General features: G+C 41.6%; 1 protein-coding gene across 2 annotated transcripts in view; it reads left to right on the forward strand.

Moving 5' to 3' along the window:
- The window catches only part of efcab14 (EF-hand calcium binding domain 14), a 127,133-nt gene extending 106,587 nt beyond the window's left edge, over window positions 1-20,546 (forward strand). For both annotated transcript variants that reach the window (XM_068037242.1, XM_068037243.1), the window contains exons 9-10: window positions 1,173-1,307; window positions 18,199-20,546. In XM_068037242.1, the coding sequence (XP_067893343.1) occupies window positions 1,173-1,307; window positions 18,199-18,365 (302 nt within the window). In that variant the 3' untranslated portion in view covers window positions 18,366-20,546. The remainder of the gene's footprint in view (window positions 1-1,172; window positions 1,308-18,198) is intronic.
- The last annotated feature ends 5,364 nt before the right edge of the window (window positions 20,547-25,910 follow it).

A 25,910-nucleotide genomic window follows, 5' to 3' on the forward strand; every position in this document is an offset into this window, starting at 1 on the left:
GGAGACAAGTGCAGTGCAATCGCTTTGTTAAACATGGACTTTCAGAAGGTCTACAATAAGGTGAATCATAAGAGACTCATGACAATGGGCAAGACATGTGGAGTTGGGCCAAGTAGTAGAATAGATTGAAAGATGGCTGCCACACAGCAGATAGAGGCTAAGAGTAAGGGAAAGTTTCCTGGACTGGCAGAAAGTGGGAATCGATGGCCCAAAAGGATTCATGTTGGGACCATCATTATTTACTACATATATAAATGGACTTAGGAATTGGAGGTATCTTAAGTTTTGCACATGGTACGAAATTGGCAGAGGTTGGTAATGTGGCTGACTGAACCATAGTACTGGAAGATGTAAATAGATGTGAAAAGTGGGCGGATCAATGACAACTAAAATTTTTATTGTGAGGAGGTTTATTTTGGTAGGAGAAATAGAGACAACTTATTCCTTGGAAGGTAAGAAACAAAATGGGTTAGATGAGCAATGAGATCTGGCAATACAGGTATGTAAAGACCTTAGAGTGCAAAGTACTTGGTTTCATTTAGATAAACAAAATGCGAAAGCAGTGAGGTAATGTTAAATTTATACAGATCCTTGGTGAAGTCACACTTGGAGAACAGTGTGCAGTTCTGATTGTCTTACGACAAAAAAGGTTTTGAACCACTGGAGAAAGTGCAGAAACTATTTCCAAGGATTTTAGAATTGAGTGTGTGCATCCACCCAGAAGAATGGAGCAGACTTGTGAGTCTTGTTTCTGGAAACGAGAACACTAAAAGGTGGTCTGATAGATGTCTTTAAAGTTGTTAGGCCTAGATGTGGAAAAACTGTTTCCACTTGTGGGTGAGTCCAGAGCAAGGGACTATAAAATAAGACAGAGACTGCCAGATCAAATAAAGAATTTAGGAGGAATTTCTTTATAGGGAGTGGTGAGATATGGCATGGTGGAAGGAGATAGCATTTGAGGGAAGGCTTGATGCATACACGCGGGAGTAAGAGTATAGAGTGATATGAGGGCAGGATGGGAAGAGGTAATTGGATTGTGGAGTATATAAACTGGCATAAATCAGCTTGTTGGCTTGTTTCTGCAGTTTAGATTCCGTGTAGTTCTTCCGCTATAAATCTACAGACGTGTTATATACAGAACTATTTGTAATAATGCTACTTTTGTTCTGCAGGTAATACAAGTACAACTCCTACAGTGAAGCCCTTAGAGTCTCCGCCGTTTCCAGTAAAAGCAGTAGCTAAAAAAAACAATAAAAGGAATGTCAAATTAAAACGCCTTTCTTTACCTGGGATTACCAATTTAAAAGGTGAGTTTTAAAGTCGTTTATATTTGTACTATATTGAACATTCTTCATATATCAAACTGCTTATTTGATGTATATTATTTGTAATCTTAACTGCACATTTAGAGAGATCAGTGGACATCATAATGGCAAAATCAGTGGTGACCTCTAGAGCTGTTTGCTTAAGTGTTTACATATTGTCGGCATAATGATTCAATTCATCCAGATAAATTTAAAACTTCTTGGAAAACACAAATGAGTAATTTTAATCTGACAACTTGTTAATTCTGGTAAAATTTGCTGTTCTGTAGGAGAGAATAATTGAGCGTATTGGTGATATATTTTGTTGAGCATGAGAAAAAAAACCATGTTGTGGAGAAGCTTTATGTACAAGTACCCACTTATAAAACTAAATTTTTCTTTGAATATTTAACCCCCACAAAATCTGGCTTCAGAGGTGTATGATTAAGAGGCCTGTATGTATCATTAGAATTTCTAGGAATTGTAAAAGGTTATTGTGCTCAACAAGCTAGCATATTTTTGCAATTGCCAACAGCTAGTGGACTCATGGAGAAAATGGGTGGGTCCAATGACTTGTTTCTGTGCTGTGCCATTCTATAATTCTTTGCTATCAGTAGAAAAAATACATACTTGTTAAAAATGTTTCCTGAACCGTGTTTTAAGAATTCTGTGCCCTCTATACCTTTAACACTGATTTTATCCCAGTTAATATTGGGGTAGTTGAAATCCCCTACTTATCACTGCCTTATTATTTCTGCACTTTTCAGTAATTTGCCTCATTTGAGGATTCTTTTAGCATATCATCCCACCTCAGAGCTATGATATATTTAACCAACATTACAACTCACTGCCCCACCCCAATTTGTTATCCTGTCTACCCTGTCTGAAAACCTTTGTAACCAGAAATGCTGGGCTGCCATTCTGTCCTTCTTTAAGCCATGTTTCAATAATTGCTGTGGAGTCTGGAACATTAGGTATCCCTCAAACATCTAGAAAGCGGGAAGGAGGGAACAACTGGATTTGAAGGTAAAATGTTTCCAAGTGAATACCATGGGACGGAAAAAGGGAAGGAAAAGTTAAAGGCAGGAGAACAAAACAGAAAGGGAAACCCTAAGTATTCTTATAGCACAGGATCATAGAATGGCACAGTACAGAAACCAGTCGTTGGACCTATTCATTTTCTCCATGAGTCCACTAGGGTACTACCACTCTCCTGCTCACTTCACGTGTTAAGTAATATTTCTCCTTTAGGAGAGAAATGTTTAAAGGATATAAGAAACCAACAAGAGAAGGGGCAATTGTGGATTTAGTTTTAGGAAATGAAGCTGGGCAGGTGGAGGGGGATATCAGTGGGAGAGCATTTTTGTGGTAGTGATCATAATTCAGTTACATTTAGCACAGTTGTGGAAAAGGATAAAGATAGACCAAGAGCAAAAGTTTTAAATTGGGGAAAGGCCAATTTTACCAGGCTGACGTGTTTTTTGACAAAGCTGGACTAGAAACAGCTTCTTAAAGGTAAATCAGTATCAGAACAGTGGGTGGCATTCAAGGAGGAGATCGGGGGATGGTTCAGAAATTATTTTCACAAAGAAAAAGGGTGTCAAAGAGCATACAGAGTAGGATAAGGCAAAAAAGGAAACTTATGTCAGCCATTGAGAACTCAATACTGCAGAAAGCCTACAGGGATATAGAAAGTGCAGGGGTAAAACTGAAAAGGAAATTAGGAAAGCAAAGAGAGGGCATGAAAAAATATTGGCAAACTCCAAAGATGATTTTCTAAATACATAAAGAGCAAAAGGATAATTAAGGAAAGAGTGGGGCTATTGGAGACCAAGAAGGTAACTTGTTTGTGGAGGCAGAAGAGTAAGGCATGGTTATTAATGTATATTTTGCATCCGTCTTCTCAAAAGAGGGAGATGATGCAGATATTGTATTTGAAGAGTGCCAAATATTGAATCGTATAAACATAGAGAAGAATTAAGAGGTTTAGCATCTTTGAAAGTGGATAAATCACAAGGCCCGGATAAAATGTATTCTTGACTGCTAAGAGAAGCAAGGAGGAAATAGATGCTCTGACCACCGTTTTCCAATCCTCTCCGGCTATGGATGTGGTGCCGGCGGACTGCTAATGCTGTACCGGTATGTAAAAAGGGAGGAAAGGATAGACTAAGTAATTACTGGCCAGTCAGCCTATTGTGGAAAAATTATTGGAAAAAATTGAGGCACAGTAGGAATCTTCATTTAGAAAGGGATGGATTAATCAAGGACAACATGGATTGTTAAGGGAAGGTTGTGTGACTAACTTAATTGAATTTTTAGAGGTGACAAGGAGGGTTGATGAGAGTAGTAGTCTACATGGATTTTAGCAGGGCTTTTGACAAGATCACACATGGCAGACTGGTCGGAAAAGTTAAACCCATGGGATCCAAGGGCATGTAACAAGTTGGATCCAAAATTGGCTCAGTGGCAGAAAGCAAAGAGTAATGGCCCAGTATTTTTGTGATTGGAGGTGGGGTTCTGCAGGGCTCAGTACTAGGTCCCTTGCTTTTTATGGTATGTATCAGTGATTTAGAATTAAATGTAGAAGGGCATGATTAACAGTAGCTTATTTGTATTGAACCTTTAAAATAATAAAATGTTCGAAGGCGCTTCACAGGAGCCTTGTGAAGCAAAATTAGACACCGAGCCACATCAGGGAATATTTGGGGCAGATGGTCAAAGACTATGATGGTAGTATCCTAAAGGAAGGTAGATGGAGAGATGGATAGGTTTAGGGAGGGAATTCCAGTGTTTGGGGGCCTAAGCAGTTGAAGGCCTGACTACTAATGGTGGAGCAATTACAATTGGGGATGCTCAGAGGCCAGAATTACATGAGCACAGCTGTCTCGGAGGGATTGTGGAGTTGCTGGAGATGACAGAGATAAGGAGGGGCGAAGCCATGGAAGGATTTGAAATGATAAGTAAACTTGCAGGGCTACAGTGACAGACTGGGGAAATGGGACTGACTGGATTACTCTACAGGGAGCTGGCATGGACTAGATGGGCTGAGTGGCGGCCTCCTGTGTTGTAATGATTCTGAATCTGAAACAAAAATTGGTTGTGTGGTTGATAGTGAGGAAGGCTGTAGGCTGCTGGAAGATATTAATGAACAAGTCAGGTGAGCAGAAAAGTGACCAATGGAATTCAGTCCCAAGAAGTGTGTGGTAATGCATTTGGGAAGGGCAGATGAGGCAAGGAGGTACACAATAAATGGTAGTACACTGAGAAATGTAGAGGGACCTTGTGCATGTCCACATACTCCTGAAGGTAACAAGACAGGTAGATAAGGTGGTTAAGAAGGCATGTGGAACATTTTCCTTAGCTGAGGCGTAGAATACCACAGCTAGAGTACTGTATACAGTTCTGGTCAGACGTTACAAGAAGGATGTGACAGTACTAGAGAGGCTATGGAGGAGATTAATGCTGTGGGAATGGAGAATTTTAGCTATGAGGAAATATTGGATAAGTTGGGGTTATTTTCTTTGGAGATTTAATTGAAGTGTATAAAATTATGTGGTTGTCCGGATAGAGTGGATAAGGAGGACCTATTTTCTTTATCAGAGAAATTAATAACCAGGTTCACAGATTTAAAGTAATTGACAGGACAATTAGTGGGGAGTTGAGAAATGTTTTAACCCGGAGGGTGGTGGGGAGTCTGGAACTCACCACCTGAAAGGGTGGTAAAGGCAGAAACCCTCATCGCGTTTATATAAAAAAAAATACTTGGGTAGGCACTTGAAGTGCTGTCACCTACAGGACTACGGTCCACGAGCTGGAAAGTGGGATTAGGCTAGATGACTTTTTTTTCACTAGCGCAGACGCAATGGGTTGAATGAACTCCTTCTGTGCTGAAACTTTTCTGTGTTTCATCGAGCATGAATTGGTTCTGGTGACATTTTGGCTGCTTGCTTAAAATCTAATTCTTGAATCCCATTGTAGATGCAAATGTTTTCTGAGGCAGAATATTTTATTAAGGAAGAATGTTAAACATTCTCAGTTGGATTTAATATAGATCGAGATGGAGGATATTGAAGTTGGAAAAATGGATACTTTCCCACTCTGCACCAGGTTTTATTACTAAATTCCTCAAGGCCAAGAACAATGCAGATTAAAGTTAAAGCTTACCTTTAGACTGGCCCATTACACTGACCATCAATGTGCAAAGCTAAGTTGTGCATCATGGGGAAAAAATTGCAATTATTTAAAATACATATTGGATAATATGGGGATTGTGAATGTAAACCTCAGCTGTGGAACAACTGTTCTTTATCCATTATAAGCCCACCGACTCCCACAGCTACCTGGACTACACTACTTCACACCCTACCTCCTGTAAGGACTCCATTCCATTCTCCCAGTTTCTCCGTCTCCGATGCATCTGCTCTGATGATGCCACCTTCCATGACGGTGCTTCTGATATGACCTCCTTTTTCCTCAACCGAGGATTCCCCCCCACTGTTGTTGACGGGGCCCTCAACTGTGTCTGGCCCATATCCCGCACCTCTACCCTCACCCCTTCCCCTCCCTCCCAGAACCGTGACAGGGTTCCCCTTGTCCTCACTTTCCACCCCATCAACCTCCATATCCAAAGGATCATCCTCCGCCATTTCCGCCACCTCCAGCGTGATGCCACTACCAAACGCATCTTCCCCTCCCTTCCCCTGTCAGCATTCTGAAGGGATCGTTCCCTCTGCAACACCCTGGTCCACTCCTCCATTACCCCCACCACCTCGTCCCCGTCCCATGGCACCTTCCCCTGCAATTGCAGGAGGTGTAATACCTGCCCATTTACCTCCTCTCTCCTCACCATCCCAGGCCCCAAACACTCATTTCAGGTGAAGCAGCGATTTACTTGTTGTACTTTTAATGTAGTATACTGTATTCGCTGCTCACAATGTGGTCTCCTCTACATTGGGGAGATCAAACGCAGACTGGGTGACTGCTTTGCAGAACATCTCCGCTCAGTCCGCAAGCAGGACCCTGAGCTTCCGGTTGCTTGCCATTTCAACACTTCCCCCTACTCTCATGCTCACATCTCTATCCTGGGCTTGCTGCAGTGTTCCAGTGAACATCAATGCAAGCTCGAGGAACAGCATCTCATTTTCCGATTAGGCACACTACCGCCTGCCGGACTGAACATTGAGTTCAATAATTTCAGGGCATGACGGGCTCCCCATTTTACTTTTATTTTTAGTTATTCTTTTTCCTTTTTACATTTTTTACATTTTTTTTCTTTGGTTTATTTCATTTCATTGTAGTTTGTTCAGTTTGCTTACCCACTGTTTTTTTTCATGTTTGTACTTGCTGCTGAATCTTCAGTTCGTTATCACCCTATCTGTACTAATGCTTTGTCTTTCAACACACCATTAACATGTTGTTTGCCTTTGCTCCATGACCTCTTGGTCAGTTATGTAGCCTTGTCCAATCTACACCTTCTCCTTTGTTATCTCTTGCCCCACCCCTGGCTTACTTGCTTATAACCTTTGACATTTCTAATATTTGCTAGTTCTGAAGAAGGGTCACTGACCCGAAACGTTAACTCTGCTTTTCTTTCCACAGATGCGGCCAGACCTGCTGAGTGGTTCCAGCATTTCTTGTTTTTATTTCAGATTTCCAGCATCTGCAATATTTTGCTTTTATATTATGTTCTTTGTGCGTCTTTGACTTGCGTTAATTTTCTTGTGTTAGTCTGACTTCTCCTGGTGGGTTGTCCTACCACTCCTGTACTCACCTGATTTAGGTGTAAAACAGTCCAATATCAAGAAATCCATTATTATCTGAAAGGCAATCTAGCCAACCATTCAATTACTACTAAAATTCTTTTCATAAACTCAATACTTTTGCCAAAGCCTGGTGGTACCCAAGAAACACCCATTTGTACCCATTTTCCTTCTGTTTCCTAGCAGGTGTATCCTTACTTTTGAGCACTTGTTATTGCCCATCTTTCATGTCAACTTCTACATGCTGATTATCACCAGCTTTGTTTACCCCATGTGCTAACTTACTCACCCTGTACTCAATTCCTAATCTTCATCCTGGCAAACAAATCATGTCTGTTTCATCTTGGATTTTTTTAGGGCATAATAAATTTCCTACTACCATTAAATTATCCTCCATACCACTGCTTTTTCTTATTGTCTTGCACTGCACCATGAACTCATAAATTTTGCCTACATTTTCACTAAAAGGTTTTGAGGCAATATATCAAACATTCAGAACAGTTAAAAGAAAGCATGTTCTGTTGAAGGATTATACTTTGTAATAAAACGAAAGTTTGTATTTGTACAACACACCAGAGTATTTCAATAGTGTCCTGGAATTTGCAGAAGTATTAACCACAGGGTGTATTGTTGCAATCTTCACCAATTGAATCAACGGAAATCACTGATTTGCCATGAACTTTAACTAATTTATATAAATAGGAAGTAAAGATTTGCATTTATACAGCACCTTGCATGACCACAAAGTGTTCAAGTGGTGTATGGCTAATTAGGTACCTTTGCAACATAGTCACTGTTGTAATGTAGGAAGCAAAAGCCAATTTGTGCACAGCAAGCTCCCACAAACGGCAATGTGATAATGACCAGATAATCTCTTTTTGTGATGTTGATGAGGAATAAATATTGGCCAGGACAACAGGAATAACTCCTTTGCTGTTCTTCAAAATAGGCCTGTGGGATCGTTTACATGCACAGTGGCGCAGTGGTTAGCACCGCAGCCTCACAGCTCCAGCGACCTGGGTTCAATTCCGGATACTGCCTGTGTGGAGTTTGCAAGTTCTCCCTGTGTCTGCGTGGGTTTCCTCCAGGTGCTCCGGTTTCTTCCCACATGCCAAAGACTTGCAGGCTGATAGGTAAATTGGCCATTAGAAATTGCCCCTAGTATAGGTAGGTGGTAGGGAAAATATAGAGACAGGTGGGGATGTGGTAGGAATATGGAATTAGTGTAGGATTAGTATAAATGGGTGGTATAAATGGGTGGTTGATGGTCGGCACAGACTCGGTGGGCCAAAGGGCCTGTTTCAGTGCTGTATCACTAAAACTAAAAAACTAACAGGGCGATGAGGCCTTGGTTTAACGTCTCATCTGAAAGACAGCACCTCTGACAGTGCAGTACTTTCCTCAGTGCAGCGCTGGAGTGACAGCTTTGATATTTGTGCTCAAGTCCTGGAGTAGGACTTGAACCTGCAATCTTCTGACTCAAAGGGATGAGTACTACCTACAGAGCCATGGCTGACACTGTTGCCCATTATTATTGTTAGAAAAACTGATGAGAAACTTCAGCTTGGTTCAATCAGGAGTCACTCAGTTTATAAAGGTACACTAAGTCACTACTGCTGAACAACCTCTGGCCCTAAAAACAAAATAATATTTCAAGTGTGGAGTCTCATTCCCTCTAGAAAATTAAAATGTTGCAGATTTTTTTTTAATGCTTCTTTAAAGTTTTTTTGCTTCTTAATCCTACATGTATGTCCCAATCATTATTTTCTTTCCATATAATGATTTAAATGTAATTTGTTTCCTGCTTTGCCATCTGTGACAGTCCTTCAATTTGGTTGATAAGTCTACCCTGTTACAGACTGAACAGATACCCTATAAAAGGTGTCAAATTCAAATTGATGTGAAAGAGGAAATGGGTACTCTGGAGCCCACTAAACCTTTGAGCAGCTTTTCTCAGTGAATGGCAAATTCCTTTGCTGCTAACTGCAAAATCCGGGTCATTAAAAAATATACACAGTCGGCAATCCTGAAACATTTAAAAGAGTCATGCATGGGGACTTTGAAATTACACCCTGTGTACGCAAGTTCAGGTCATCAATATACATCAGTAGGCAGTACTTAAAGAAAAAACAACTGAAATAACAGCACTTCAAGGCTAGAACTGAACAGAATGAAAGGCTAACGAGAGCAAACAAACGAGAGGAGCAGAATGGGAGGTCAACCAGAATGGAAGTTGAAGAGAAGGTAGCTTGGGCTTCAAAATTAGGTACAGCATATGTCCAGGAAATTTGTAATTTCTAGAGAGCTGTTTATTCTTGGTCTGTCTAACTTTCAATAACACTGAAAAAAAAAGCACCAAAGCCTATATAAAAGAATGTCAGTAAAGTATAGAAATGCGCATCTGTAGTGTAATGCTGCACGTGGATTGCACTTTCAGATGTACAGTGGATGGTAAAGTCAAACTGAAAATGAGTAACGACTTCAAAAGTTCAAAATTTGAGATTTCAAAATCCTGAAGTTGTTAGTGCTGTACAGTTGTGAGGGCAATAAAATAATAAATCTCAGGATACAGTTGTATTTGGGTTAGTAATAATGCTGCCTCTTGCTCTATAATTTCCCAAACACACATTTCAAACTAGTCTACATGCACCTATTTGTCTTACTATTTCCGCCAAAAGCTAACCATGTATCATCAGTGAACTTTTTACAGTCGCTGACCTCCCTGTGCACATGAACCATACTCCTCCTCCTCCTTCCTGTCCCTTCAGTGTTATTAAGCAGAAATAACCATGTGTATTTATGTACTTTTAACATAGAAAAGTGTCCTTTTGGTAAGAGAAAATCGGCACTGAGCCAAAGAGAGATTAAAGCTTGGTCAGTGGGAACGATGTTAAGGAGGAGGGACAGAGGAATTTAAGGAGGGCATTCCAGGGAGTACAGCTACATAGTTGAAAGCACAGCCAAACATGGAATGAAGAGAAGGATATACTGGAGCCAGAGGAGCAGAGAGCTTGGTGGGATGGGGAGGCGGTGGCGTAGTGGTAAATCACTGGACTAGTAATCCAGAGACCAGGCTAATGCTATGGGGGCATGGGTTGGAATCCCACCATGGCAGATGGTGAAATTTGAATTCAATTAATAAATCTGGAGTTTTTTTTTCAAAAAAGCTATTCTAATGGTGACCATGAAACCATTGTTGTAAAAACCCTTATCGTTCATTTATATCTTTTACCTGGTCTGACCTAGATGTGACTCCAGACCCACAGCAATTTGTTTGACTCTTAATTGCCCTCTGAAATGGCCTAGCAGGCCACTCACTTCAAGAGCAATTAGGGTGGGTAATAAATGCTGGCTGAGTCAGCGACATCCCACAAGTGAATAAAAAAAAATGTAGGGCTGGAAAGGCTTAGAGACAGGGAAAGATGAGACCATGGAGAAATTTGCAAATAAGGAAAAGTATGTCTGCTTACAGTTTAACCAAAGTCATGCATTGTTTCCACAACAGTACAACACATGTAGATTGTGAAATTAGTTGAAGACTTCATCTCCCGAAGGCGCTGGTTTAGAATAGTCATAGTGAAATGATAACCAGTGCTTTGGGGCTCATTCTTCTTAATGGGGAGGAAGAATGGTCCAGTAACAATTGATGATTTAGCAAAGATCCTGCTGCAGGCAGTGCATAGAAGAGCCATGAGATTTATCCCTTGTATTGGAGGACTGAGTTATAAGAAAAGGCAGCGGAAACTTGGGCTTTTTATTTATTTACTTCAAGATCCAGCACTGAAACAGGCCCTTCGGCCCACCGAGTCTGTGCCGACCAACAACCACCCATTTATACTAATCCTACAGTAATCCCATATTTCCTACCACCTACCTACACTAGGGGCAATTTACAACAGCCAATTTACCTATCACCTGCAAGTCTTTGGCGGTGGGAGGAAACCGGAGCACCCGGCGAAAACCCACACGGTCACAAGGAGAACTTGCAAACTCCGCACAGGCAGTACCTAGAATTGAACCCGGGTCCCTGGAGCTGTGAGGCTGCGGTGCTAACCACTGCCTAGAAAAGGGTGTCCTGAGAGGTGATTTATAGTTATATAAAGAAAGACTTTAACAAGACATACCAAAGTGTTTACAGCCAATGAAGTCCTTCTGAAATGCTGTTGGTACGTAGCAAAAGTGGCAGCTGACTTGTGCTCAGCGATGTACCACGTTCATCAATGTGCTAATGAGCAGATAATTTGTTGGTGCTATTTGAGGGAATAACATTGGCCAGTACAGTGGGAAAAACTCCCCAGCTCTTCTAAATAGTGCCATGAGATCTCTTCCATGGGGCAGACGGGGCCTCTGTTTTAACGTCTCATCCGAAAACTGAACATCTGACAGTGCAGCCCTCCCTCGCTCTTGCACTTTTATCTGTCAGCCGAGACCATCTGCTCTAGTCTCGTAGTGGGAATTGAACCCACCACCTTCTGACTCAGGTGAGAGTTTTACCAACTCCACAGAGAGGAGGTTAAGAGGACACAAAGTAGTAAAAGGTCAGTTTAGGACTGAAATCACAGTGATCAACACCTAGAATGGCTTTCCAGATTTGGTAGAAAGACAAAAACCTTGAAATCATTTAAGAACCAATTAGATTTTTAAATTCTTGCCCTTTTTTTCAAATCCCTCCATGGCCTTGCCCTTCTCTAACAGGAATTTCCTTCAGCCTCCCAACCTCTGAGTATTTGTGCTCTTCTAATTCTGGCCTCTTGAGCATCTCCAATTTTAATCACTCCATGATTGGTTGCTCTGCCTTAAGCTGCCAAGGCCCTAAGCTCTGGAATTCCTTCTTTGACTCTTCCTTTAAGACACTTGGTATGACCAGGTGAGAAAGGTGTTTAGGGGTCCCTTTTAGCCTTCACCTGGTCTTCCGATAACCGGGTTTAATTTTTAAACACTGTTTTGAGCTCCTCTTTGGTGAATCCTTGTTCATCGCTTTCCAATTATAAGGCAAAGAAATCAGCACAAACAGGCTTTCTTAGGTTTAAAGAAGAAAAGTGAAATTTATTAAAAACTTAAACTCTAATTCGGTTAACGCCAACGGATAAATGCTGCACCCCACGCTAGCATGCATACGCGATATGCACATGCAAATAGCGACAGAAAAGAGCAGAAGAAAAAATAAAGTAGAGGTTTGAGGCAATCTCTGAAGAGGGGTTTTTGTTACTGAGCTTTGAGCTCACTAGTCCTTGCTCATAGGTAGATCTTGCTTTTTGTTGGGGCCCAGTATTCTTAAACCTTGTTCACTAAAGGAGACTTTTCTCTCTTGGTTTTCATATGTCAATGGTTTCTGAAGCTGGTGAGAGAGATGAGAGCAGACAGGAGAGGGGCGGCAGCAAGTCAGCCATGAGAGGTCTTTTCCAGTCCAGGAGCAAGCAGCATTCTGAGTTCTAACACTTACTCCAAATTAAAACGACCCTAGTTGGCCAGTAGGTGGTCACGTGACTGACTGGTTTCACCAAGCCTCTTGTGTATTGGGGAGCAGGGACTGGTTCCTTTGTTCCAACACTGTCTGCTAGTATGCAAAAAATGTCTTTCCAGTCAAGGGCTTGGCAGTTGCTTGTGATGGGTCCTCTTTTCTCCCAGCAACAATTTTAAGTTTGATGTCCATGTGGCGAAATTAATTTGCCTCATTCTTGGCAGTTGGGGGGCTTGCGTGACATCTCCACACCTAGGGGAATGAAATGCGATTTGGAAAAAAAGCCACATTTCATTAAAAGGTTTGAAAGAAATATCAGATACAGAAAGCAAAACCATGCATTTCTCTCATTCATTCATTTCCATTCATTCATAGATCTTAAAGCTTTTTAAAATTGCCTGTCTTTTCTTGGTGCCAGTGCTGCTTTAATTTCCCTTTTTGACATCCCAGTAGCCATGTGGGTCTTTGGGGAAGTTTAGGTTTCATTTGAGACCAGGAACAAGGCATCTGCGATAATGTTGCTTTTCCCTACAATGTGGGTAATTTTTAAATGCTAGGGTTCTAGGAGCAGGCGCCATTGAAACAGTCTGGCATTTTGGGCCTTGAACTTCTCCACAAAAGTCCGGGGGTTGTGGTCAGTGTAAACCAACGATTTCCTGTATCTGTTCTGCACATAGATGCTGAAGTGCTGGAGAGCTAGCAACATCTCCTTTTCTATGGTGCCAATTTAGCTTTTTGGGGAAGTACCCTTCCGGTCTCTCAATGCCTGTATCATCATGCTGGTGCAGGACAGCACCTACCCCTAGGTCATTGGCGTCAACCGCCAGTTTAAAGGGTTTATCAAAGTTGGGAGCTGGTTCGTTCGTCAATATGGCCTTTAGCCTCTTGAAATCAGTTTGGCACTTTTCTGACCACACCACCTTCGTTTTTTTCTGCAGTAAGTCAGTTAGTGCAGCAGATATAGTGCTGAAATTTGGAACGAAATTGCAGTAAAACTCTCACATCCCCAGGAAGTGCATGATTTCCCGTTTTTAGGTAGGGGCAGGGAAGCCCACCAGTGCTTGTACTTTTGTTGCCCTGGATAGCACTCGCCCCTGTCCTACCACATGCCCAAGGTAGGTCACTTGAGCCTTGGCGAACTCGCTCTTGACGAGGTTTACTACCAGGTGGGGTGCCTGCAATTGTTGGAATAGGGCTTCTAATTGGGCCAAATGATCCCCTCCCCCAGGTCTCACTGTATACCAGCAGGTCATCTAGGTATACCACGCAATTGGGTAGGCCAGCCACCACCTGGGTCATCAGTCTTTGGAAGGTGGCTGGGGCATTCTTTAGTCCAAAAGGCATTACTCGGCACTGAAATATAGGCTGTCTGGGGTAACAAACACACAACTCCTTGGTTTGGGGCATTAAAGGAACTTGCCAATATCCCTTCAGTAAATTATTTTTGTGACGTAGGTGGCATTCCCCACTCTATCACTACAGTCCTCCAGCCGGGGAATAGGGTTTCGGGGGGCAGGTTTTACTGCAGATTGGGGTTTCCCCATCACCTGGCACATGTGACAGGTTTTACAGAATTGCACCACATCTTTGTGGAGTTGTGGCCAGTCAAAATGCCGCCTTATGCGGAGTTGGATTTTCCGTACCCCGAACATGTCCTGCCATGGGAAGCTCGGCCAGTCTTAATATTACTTTTTGACACCTCGGGCACCACTATTGAACCACTGCCCACTCTTCATTGGCTGGTCTATGAGGGGGTCTCCATTTCATCATCAGAATCTCATTTCTCATAGCACTCGGACTCGCTCTGCTTTTTCAGTTTGGGCTAATTTCCTTAATACAAGGTCGGCTTCTTGAGGCTCGACTCAGGAAGACCTGTCTAGTCCATCCTTTGGGTCATCTAATTCCCCAAAGAATGTTTCAGACAACTAAACGGGAGGGTCATCTGTCTGCAGCACCAATTCAGTCTCCCATGGGGGAGCTGATTTGACCATGGACCTAGTTACCATACAATCAGGGAAGATGCCCGTGACCACCTCCTGTAATTGCTTGGTCTCCCCAACCTCTTTCAGTCTTTCTACTGGGGAAGCTACTACCTTCACCCCCGCCAGATCGTTAACCAGGAGCAGGTCCACCCCATCCACAATCCCTACGGTCACTAGTCCAGAAACTAGATTGCATTCCAGATGCACCCGGTGTAAAGGTATGGGCCGAGATTGCTCTCTGATCAAAAGCCAGCTGCTTTTTTACTTGTTTCAAACTCCAGATAAGTTTGATTAGCTTGCTTTTTGAGGGTTCTAAACTTCTGGCAGTAGGCATCGGGTACGAATTCATATGCTCCGAGGGTGGTATTTTTGTTCAGTTAATAATTTGATGAACTATCATCTGGCAACAAGGAATAAACCTCATGGGCTTTTCCAGTTAGCTTGCTTTGTATTAAAAGACCAGGTCTTAGCTGGCCATTTTAGTTGCCTTGCCAGTTTCTCAAAAGCCACAAAAAATTCCTCCACATCTTCCTCATTGAATTTTAGAATTAGTTGGGCGAGTTTTAGCAATTTTGCACCCTGAATTATGCTCCTCCATATTGGCCATGCTTTCACTAGGGTTACCCTGTCGCTCCTTAGTTAACTCAAGCTGCCTCAACTCTATTTCTTCGCATTGTTTCTGGAATATGCCTTTCATTCTCTTCAAGTTCCTTTTGGAAGGCTCTCTTTCTCTTCCACTTCCTTCTGGAAGACTGTCCTCAAATTCAAGTTTTCTCTGTTCCTATTGTATCTTTGCTAACGCTGCCCTGTCGGAGTCTGCTTCTATCCCTGTTTCTCCTCCTTCAGATTCAAGGGAAAAATGGTTGGCCACTAGCCTTAGGAGTTCAGACTTCCTAGCCTTGCCACGGACAGTGATTCCACACTGCTCAGCCATTTTTCTGAACTTCTCCATAGTCAGTGCTTTTAACTTATCCCAAGTTACTTCACCCTGGCTTGGAGAGCTACTCACTTCAGTTGCAGACATGTTGGTATTCAATCACACACAACCACAAGAAAACTTTTACTAATCTTGCTCTTTTTTGATTGGGAACAATTTGGCTTCCCACTTCCAATTTCTCCCATTTCTCTGGGGTAAAATTCTGGAAGTTAGTACCCAAATCTCTGTTACAACCAGGTGAGAAAGGTGTCTAGGGGTCCCTTCACCTGGTATTACTGTAACAGGGTTTAATTTTTTAAACACAGTGTTTTGAGCTCCCCCTTGGTGAATCCTTGTTCACCACTTTCCAATTGTAAGGCAAAGAAATGAGCAAAACAGGCTTTCTTAGGTTTAAGGAAGAAAAGTGAAATTTATTAAAAACTTAAACTCCGTGGATACACACCACACCCACGCTAGCATGCATACGCGATGCGCACGTGCAAATAGAGACCGTATAAAGCAGAAGAAAAAATAAAGTAGTTAGGTTTGAGGCAGTCTCTGAGGAGGGGTTTTTGTTACTGTGCTTCGAGCTCGCTGTAGTTCATGCTTTTTGTTGCGGCCCAGTATTCTTAAACCTTGTCTGCTGCAGGAGACCTTTCTCCCTTAGCGTTCATATGTCTTCAATGGTTTCCGAAGCTGGTGTGGGAGATGAGAGCAGACAGGAGAGAGGCGGCGGCAGCAAGCCAGCCACAAGAGGTCTTTTCCAGTGCAGGAGCAAACAGCTTTCTGAGTTTCAACACTTTCTCTAATTTAAAACACCTCTAGTTGGCCAGCAGGCGGTCACGTGACCGACTGGTTTGACCAGGTCTCCTTTGTGTATTGGGGAGCAGGGACTGGTTCCTTTGTTCTATTATTATGCAAAAAATGTCTTTCCAGTCGGGGGCCTGGCAATTCCTCGTGATAGGCCCTCTTTTCTCCCCAGCAACAATTTTAAGTGTAATGTCCATGTGGTGAAATTAATGTGCCTCATTCTTGGCAGGTGGGGGCCTGCATGACACACTGCTGAAAACCTGCCTTTTTGACCAAGCTTTTGGTTATCTGCCCTAATGTATCTTGGTGACTCAGTGTCAAATTTTGCGTTATAACACTCCTGTGAAGTGTCTTGGAACATTTTATTACATTAAAGGTGCGATATAAATACAGGGGTGTTTTTGATATATGGAAATCCACTGCAATGCGTAAGGGTCTCTAAACAAAGCTACTGAATCGTTCACATGAGGTTCTGTACAGCTGGCATGCACATTCCTTCCCACTTATCTAGGTCCAGTGAATTTGGGTGCAGGTTAGCTAGAACAAAGGCATAGGACGCTGGTCTTCGCACATGGGGTTTGTTGAAACCATGCACCTTACCAACATACAGCCCTGCTTTTGTAGTGGGCTTTTGTCCATAGGAAACTGATTTGGGCCAATCTAGACTAGACTTTATATTCTTTGCTGCTGCATAATGAATGACTTTCCTCCGTATGGGTTGGTTCTTGTACGAACATATGAATTAGGAGCAGGAGTAGGCTACTCGGCCCTTCGAGCCTGCTCCGCCATTCAGTAAGTTCATGGCTGAACTGATTACTCCACATTTCCACCTACCCCCGATAACCTTCCATCCCCTTGCTTATCGAGAATCTACATATCTCTGCCTTAAAAATGTTCTAAGACTCTGCTTCCGCTGCCTTTTGAGGAAGAGAATTCCAAAGACACTCAGCCCTCCGAAAAAAAATTTCTCCTCATTTCTGTCTTAAATGGGCGACCCTTTTATTTTTAAACCGTGACCCCTAGTTCTAGATTCCCCCACAAGGGGAAACATCCTTTCCACATCCACCCTGTCAAGTACCCTCAGGATCTTGTATGTTTCAATCAGGTTGCCTCTTACTCTTCTAAATTCCAGTGGATACAAGACGAGCCTGTCCAATCCTTCCTCGTAAGACAGTCCGCCCATTCCAGGTATTAGTCTAGTAAACCACCTCTGTACTGCCTCCAACGCATTTACATCCTTCCTTAAATAAGGAGACCAGTACTGTACACAATACTCCAGATGTGGTCTTACCAATGCCCCTGTATAGCTGAAGCATAACCTCCCTACTTTTGTATTCAATTCCCCTCACAATAAATGATAACATTCTGTTAGCTTTACTAATTATGTGCTGTACCCGCATACTAACCTTTTGCGATTCATGCACTAGGACACCCAGATCCCTCTGCATCTGAGCTCTGCAATCTCACTAACCGCTTCCTAGGATGAAATCCATCAGGACCCCGGGACTCGTCAGCCCACAGCTCCAATAATTTGTTCAGTACCACTTTCCTGGTGATTAATTTTCTTGAATTCCTCCCTCCTTCCAATTTCCTGACTTACAGCTAATACTGGGATATTACTTGTATCCTCAATAATGAAGACCAATGCAAAATATCTGTTCAATTCATCTGCCATCTCCTTATTTTCCATTCTCAATTCCCCAGACTCACTTTCTATAGTAACAATGCTCACTTTGTTATCTCTTTTTTAAATATCCATAGAAACTCTTACTATCTTTATATTTCTAGCCAGTTTTCTTTTGTATGCTAATTTTACCTTCCTTATCAATCTTTTAATCATTCTTTGCTGTATTTTATATTCTGTCCAAGGACATGGTTCTTTCCTTTTTATTTGCCTTTATGTTGCCTTTTTTTGAAGCTTAGTGTTTGTCATAGTCAAAACTTCTAAGTGTTTTTGTTGTTGCAGCTCTACAGGATCTGTTTCTTAAATCTAATGATGGCCAATTCTCTTACCAAGATCTTCACAATTTATTTGGGATCCAAACCCCTAGTCCTGAAGATCTTCAGCAATTTGATTCTAATGAAGATGGAAGATTCTCTCAAACAGAACTCATGGATGCATTCGATCCATAGCGGTGGGATTATACAATGCCGTGTCTACTTAGACTGGTAGAGCTTTTTTAAATTGAAGTGCTGTCTTCTAATTGCTACAATTGCACCTTTTAAACAGTATTTCACTATTGTGCAAAATTTTCTTATGTACTTATAGAATGCATATTCCTAACTTGTTAGCTTTCCCCAGACGCTTTTTTTTTGGTGAATCAGGCTGCATTATTTTATCTGAGTAAGGAATGAATCATTCAGGTTTTTTGTTTTAAACTTTGCTAAATAATCAAATTCATTACAGGTTCTTAACCTGTAGTGTACAAGTTAAGTTTTTGATTGATAATGGCAGAGACAAAAGGAAATTAATTCTTATGCTTTGAGCCTTCCACTGGTGCTGAAGTGAGGGCGAATAGCGAGAGATTGCCTCTTTGAACTCAAGTCTGCGCATGCAGCAGTTACATTTAACACAACCCCCCGCTGCCCCAAAACACCCATCCAGAGTTTTCAGAAATTTCCATTATTTTCAATGGAGAATTCATAACAATTTTAATCACCCTTGACAGAAGTTTAACATGCACATCTCACTGATTTGAAGCAAATTACTGGAGAGATTTGTAACTACTCTTAAGTTTTATCTTGACCTTTTCCCGAAAGTTTGCAGGCCATTACCAGCTCTGAAAATTTGCAACTACTTGTGTACTGTATATATCATACAGTAACTAGAACCACTTTGTGCAGGTAAATAAGACTGCTTTTATATTGGTTCTGTGCTATGTTAATGCTTGTGGCTGCCAATGTGTGGATTGTAAGCAGCTAAAGGCAACCGCAAAGTAAACTTGGATTTGCTAATGCTGGCTACCAGCAGACCCACTTTATATTTTTTTTAAAAAAGGCTAGTGTTTATGAATCTGCCATATTTACTTTGAGGTTTCTGTTGAAGTTTGAGTGTGCTGTGCTGGCACAGTTCACAACCAATATTAAAGGATCTTAGAATAATTGTTTTTTTTCTCTAGCATTCATTTGTATTTTTATGGTTTTGTATAAACCATTCCTTTGTTTATTTAAGAACTGGGGTATCATTTAGATCTGTCACTCAGTCACTTTAGTTCAGTCAGAAAAGAGGTTTGTTTTGCAGTTTGACCTTGTGAACAGCTGCAGCAAAGTGTCTTAGGTTGTTGAGTGCAAAACCAACCTGTAAGTTTAGTCGTTTACAGCACTGTAGTTTCATCATTAAGATCAGCAATTAAAACGTGCAACCTTATTACATAACATTGAAGCTTTCTTTGACTTGAATAATTTGACATTTTATTTTCTGATAGTGGCATAAAATAATTGTATAATATAAATATAAAAGTAGATGGCTGGCAACTTAATAAATAAGCATTAAAACTTGCACCCATATCCCTAGCACGTTTGGCAATAATAAAAATAAACTTTGGGCTAGGGTTGAGAGTCCGACTGATATTGACTTTAGATCCCGTTAAAATGTAACATTCTGAATGATGTGCTCAAATTCTGTGCATTGCACAAGTGCAGAATTTTGTCAGGAGAGGAAAATGTTTAACAGTCAATACTAAATGTTGGATTTTCTGTTTCTTGTATTGGTTCTTTCTGACACCAATTCCAAATTGAATCATAGAATTTTGTGGATAAATATTTTTGTTCTTTATGATTTTAACAATTTACTTCAACTCCATAGGCCTAGTCCAATAATAGCCTCTTTAATTATACTAGCAATAAGAGATCAGCCTTTCTGGTATTTTTGTATTTCATAGTGATAAGTTTCATTCAATTTTGCAGAGATATTTGCAGAAAGGTTGATCTAATTTTGTGATCCAGGTACAGGAGGAAAAATAATTCAAGTTGTTTGCACTGTTGGTTGTTGGATAATCCTTTTTATATATAATGCAACGCTGGTGATACCTAAAGCTAAACACAAGGCAGGTGCCTTAAATAAAGGAACTGCTTTGCAGCAGGGACATTTTGGTAATGCCATCTAAATGGTAGATCATAAATGTCCTAAGTAATTCTTATAGATAAAGTAATTTTAAATTTCACTTTTTTGTGTTGTATACAATGCACTAAAATGTATTTTGAAAAGTTAATCCTGTAATAAAATGGTTACATTGTATTAAGATAACAACCATTGTTTTGATGACTTGTGTTTTGCATGTTTAATATCATGTAATCAAAATATTTATAATTTATCGAACAATAAAAAAAAAACATATTTCAACTTTGGTTTAACTTTTCTCTATGTAATGAATTCCCCATAGGCATTGGTAGAATATTAACAGAAAAAAAATTGTGATAAATCAATATTAATAGAATATTTGTGATCAGATAAATAGGTGCAGCAGAGTTTTGGATGAGTTGACATGTTGAGGGGGAGAAATTGTGATGTCTCCAAGAAGGCATTGGAATAGTCTGGAGGTGACAAAGGCATGGATGAGGGTTTCAAATGGGCTGAATCGGGTGGAAGTGGGCAATGTTACAGAAGTGGAAGTAGGCAGTCTTTATTGAGGCCTTTATACAGGAGAGGGAAGCATAGAGGCCAGGAAGGGTAGTTGGGTGGTCAGCTGTTCATCGAAAAGCAAGCAGGAAGTGGCTGCAATGAACGAGATCAGCTCAGAGGGGCCAACAGGGGAGATCGAGAAACTAGAGAAATATGTGGGTTCAAGACGAGAATGGGGTGGGGCCTTGTGGGACGTCTGGCTTGATCAGCACTTGTTGAAAGTGAGGGTGGAGTTGGCATGAGAGTAGGGTCCAAGGAGGCAATTTGAAGTTGAGAAGCGAAGCAGAGGGTTAACTTTGCTTTCAGGGATCCTGAAATAGTAAATGGTTTGTCAGAGGAGAATAAGGCCCAATTGTGCTTGATATGATCAAGCAGATCTGATGATGGATAGCCGGTTGTGCATCAGATACGTTCACGATGGTGCTCCTTGGAATTGGGGGAGCGGAGATGGGGTACATACCAGGGTGGGATGTCTGGGGACTAGGGCATCAAAGGTTGAGGTGAGCAAGTGGTTGAACAGATAGCTGCAGAAATATTGAGAAGTGGAGGGTCAAAGGATAGACAGTTTAGAAGTAAAGTTTGTAAGTGACTTGCAGGAGAGTTGTTTCCAGGGGCAGGTGCAGAAAGAAGTGTAGTTGGTAGGGAAGTGAATAGTGAGGATATAAAGAGGTGGCCAGAAATGGTGGAAATACACGTGGAATTTATAAGAGCGTGACCTTGAATTCTCTTTCCCTAGCCTAGTATCCATTATCCTTTGAAGAAACTGAACATTTACAGTTAATGGAAGGTAACTTAAGAAAAACGCCATGCTGGATGATTGACTACCATTGATCCATGCATATCTGACATTTTGAAATGTTTAATTCATAATGAAGTGCCCCTCTTTTCAGCTATATTGGTCATCTAGGTTCTTGTGCATCTCCCAGTCTCTTTGCCCCATCATAGGCAACCTTTCCTTCAGCTGTCTAGGCACTAATTTCTAGAAATCCCTCCCTTAACCTCTCAGCCTTTGTCGTTCTGTTTAAGTTGATGCCAGGATTTCAGTACAATCTTCCATGTTAAGGTCACAGATGATAATGACCTTGTCTATGAATAAATGGACATTCTGGGAAAAATTGCAGAATGTTCACTTATTGGCAGGGTCTAAGAGTCACTGGTAAATGAGACGGGAGGAAGTTGGTGAGATTAGTTCTGGCCAGGAGGAGAGGATGAGGCAGTTGGGTTTCTATTGTAAAAAGTTAGCAAAGGGTGCTAGAATGGGCCCTCCTAAGAAAGCAGAGCTTTACCAAGTGCTTATTCAAGGGACATTTAAGCATGAACCATGGCAGGAGAGGCGGAAGGCAGCGGATTAGTAGTAGTGCAATGGGTTGGGATTCAGGAGACAAAGTACCTTGGTGGAGAGAAATGAAAGATGGTACAGCTGAGTGAAGAGAGACGGTCCCAAGAATGGAGGGGGAATGAAGGTAAAAATAATGTGCTCAGATCCAGAGTGGCAGTCAAGATGTGCTCTAGAATGAACACAAGAAATTGGTTATATGGCGTGGCAGATATTAGAAAAGGCACGCACAAAAGACAAAGAAAGACTTGCATTTATATAGTGCCTTTCATGGACTCGGGACGATCCAAAACACTTTACAGCCAATTTTTGAAGTGTACCACTGTTGTAACTTAGGAAACACGGCAGCCAATCTGCATCGCAAGCTTCTGCAAATAGCAGTGGCCAGATAATCTGTTTTTGCGATATTGGAGAGAGAAATGTTGACGAGGACACTGGGGATAACTCTCCTGTTCTTTGAAATAGTGCCATGGGATCTTTTATGTCCACCTGAGAGCAGATGAGGTCTCAGTTTAACATTTCAGCCGAAAAATGGGACCTCTGACAGTGAAGCACTCCCTCAGTATGGGACTTAAGTGTCGGCCTAAATTTTTTGCACTATTCTCTGGAGGGGGATTTGAACTCCTAACCTCGCAACTCGGGCAAGAGTGCTATCAAGTGAGCCATGAATGGCACATCAAAACAACTTGGATATGGTCTGAAACAGTCCAAGTGTTGGCGACTGGGTACTGGTTAGTGGATCCTGTAAGCTGTCTTGATCCTCTGGTGGGATGAAGGGAGCTTGGAACATCCATGAGCCAGTGTCCGGGTTCAAAGGCAGTTGTGTAGAGGGAGTGAATCCAGGAACCAGTAGAGGGAAAGAGAGGTCATGTAGTCCAGTATAAAGCTGAGGAGGAGTGGCAGGTGGGCCATAAGCCAGCAGTAGCTAGCTAATGCAGTGGTCCAGTGGAAGCATATAGTAGCTTCAGGTTTTAGCAGTGCACAGCAGTGGATTATTTGGACCAGCAGAGGAGCAAGGGGGAATGGGCCTGAAACCCAAGAACCAAGAGCAATGAAAGTTAAAACCATGAGATCAATGAAGATGAGGGAGCTTGTCTGAGGAACAGCTGTAGGAGGTGCGGAGCAGTAGCAGAAGCTTGAGAGGAACTGGTTCAACCCAGTTCAGCAAAAAAAATAGTTGTGGTTATCAACTATTTATTAATAGTACCTGATTTTAAGATTATATCAAATTAAGGATTTTTAATGCTCCATGAGCCCTTATGTTGCCTATTAATCTTTTATGTGCCACCTTATTGAATGCCTTTTGAAAATCCAGGTATACTGTATCTACTGGTTCCCCTTTATCTACCCTGCTAGTTACATCCTCAAAAACTAATAAATTTGTCAAACAGGATCTACGTTTAATAAAACCATGCTGACTTGTTCTGATCATACAATGCTTTCCCAAGTGCAATGTTAAGACTTCCTTAATAATAGTTTCCAGCAACTTCCCAATGACTGATGTTAGGCTAACTGGCCTGTAGTTCCTTTTTTTCATGATCCAGTGCTAATTTACAACAGTAACAACTTGTATTTATATAGTGCCTTTAATGTAGTAAAATGTTCTAAGGTGTGTTAGAGGAGCATTATAGAACAAAATATGACACCAAGTCACAAAAGGAGATATTAGGTCAGATGACTAAAAGCTTGGTTAATGAGGTAGGTTTTAAGCAGTTTCCTAAAGGAGGAAAGTGTGGTAGAGAGCTGCAGATAGGTATTCCAGAGCTTGGGGTGTAGGCAACTGAAGGCACCAATGGTGGAGTGCACAAGAAGCCAGAATTAGAGGAGTGCAGATATCTTGGGAGGGTACTGGGGCTGGAGGAAATTACAGAGATAGGGTGTGGTAAAGCCATGGAGGAATTTTAAAATCAAGACACTGCTTGACCGCGAGCCAATGTAGGTCAGCAAGCACAGGAGAATGGGATCTTGTGCGAGTTAAGTCATGCGCAGCAGACTTTTGGATGACCTCGAGTTCATGGCGAGTAGAATATGGGAGCCCAGCCAGGAATGCATTGAAATAGTCAAATCTAGAGGTAACAAGGGCATGAATAAGGGTTTCAGCAGCAGATGAGCTGAGACGGGTGAAGTCAGGCGATGTTACAGAGGTGGAAATAGGCGGTGTTAGTGATGGCACAAATATGAAGTCAGAAGCTCATTTCAGGGTCAGATGTGATACCAAAGTTGCAAACAAACAAGGAGAGGAATGGAGTTGGTAGCAAGGGAACGGAGTTTAGAAACAATGGCTTTAGTATCACCAATATTTAATTGGATGAAATTTCTGCTCGTCCAGTAGTGGATGACAGATAAGCATTCTGACAATGTAGCAACAGTGGAGGAGTCAAGAGAAGTTGTGGTGAGGTAGAGCTGAATGTCATCAGCATACATGTGAAAACTAACGCTGTGCTTTCAGATGATGTCGCTGAGGGGCAACATGTAGACAGGAATTAGGAGGGGGTCAAGGAAAGATCCTTGGGGGCCATCAGAGGTAATCAGAAGTATTTAGTCATCTGCTACACTTTTGGATTTACACCTTGATATGATCCCGTGGGGACCAACAAACCAAAAGAACCGAATTTACCAAACGACTGCAATAATAACCAAATGGACAAGATTCCACTTTTATGACTTTAACAATCAAACCAAAATCAACATTAATTAAACATGAATTACCAGACAAATCATGGTCAAGAAATTAAAAATTACGCACACTATCATTTACCACAAAGATGGATCTTTGTGATCTACCTCAGTCTGTTCAAAATAAAAATCTTTGCAATCGGTCTGTGCACCTAACCGAACATTCAACAAGTCATCTGTTCAGAGGACAGCTGATACATTCGCCAGGGTCCTGCAGATTGCAAAGTCCATGACTGTCTATTTATCTTCAATGATTTATCTTCAGTCCCCATCTATCCCAATTTGTCAACAGATGGTTTAATTTTTACTGTATTTCTAATATTTAAGTGTAATGAATGCTGGATTTTGTGATATGATTGTTTTTAAAAACTGATTTTTAATGTAGTGCAAGAAGGATTTGGAGGAGACGTGACCTCACGCCACTCTACCTAGAAACAAGATAGGGATCCTGGTTACAATGCGAACAAGGAACCCAGACCAAAGACCCTTTTGAATGCAAGATTGTAAAGTCTGAAGAACAACAGGTTTCGCTGTCCCAGTCTCTGATTGTAAACAGGAAACCAGGGCTCTGCAGGTGCAAACTTAAGATTTTTAACACCTGGAAACAAAGGAAAGTCCAGATGGTTCTGCTGTGGTCAGACTTGTGGAATTTGCATATTGAGGAAGGCAAATGACTATTGACTTTTGATTTGGGATAAATTCAACAGGCTTTCAGAAGTCTGAAGGCTGTAATGAAGATCAGCAGTAGCAGCGTCAGAAGAGAAAGGGAGAAAACACATTTGCTCTCAGAACACTGATCCAGCGAACATCTGCTAAGACTTGAACCCAATTCGAAAGCTGAGGTTTGCAGGGGAAAAAGTCAAACAGGGATCACCAGAGATTGTCTTATTCACGGAAGTCCAAGTCAAAAGTGCTCAGAAAAAGTGAGCGAAGAGGACATTGACTTTGAGAAGGACTAGGATATCCAACCCATTGCAACTGGGAGGAGTTTGGGACTTCTAACTGCAAAGCTATCATTTCAGTGATGGCAATGTGTAACATATAA

The sequence above is a fragment of the Heterodontus francisci genome, chromosome 8 (genome assembly GCF_036365525.1).
Source record: "Heterodontus francisci isolate sHetFra1 chromosome 8, sHetFra1.hap1, whole genome shotgun sequence".
Lineage (NCBI taxonomy): Eukaryota > Metazoa > Chordata > Chondrichthyes > Heterodontiformes > Heterodontidae > Heterodontus > Heterodontus francisci.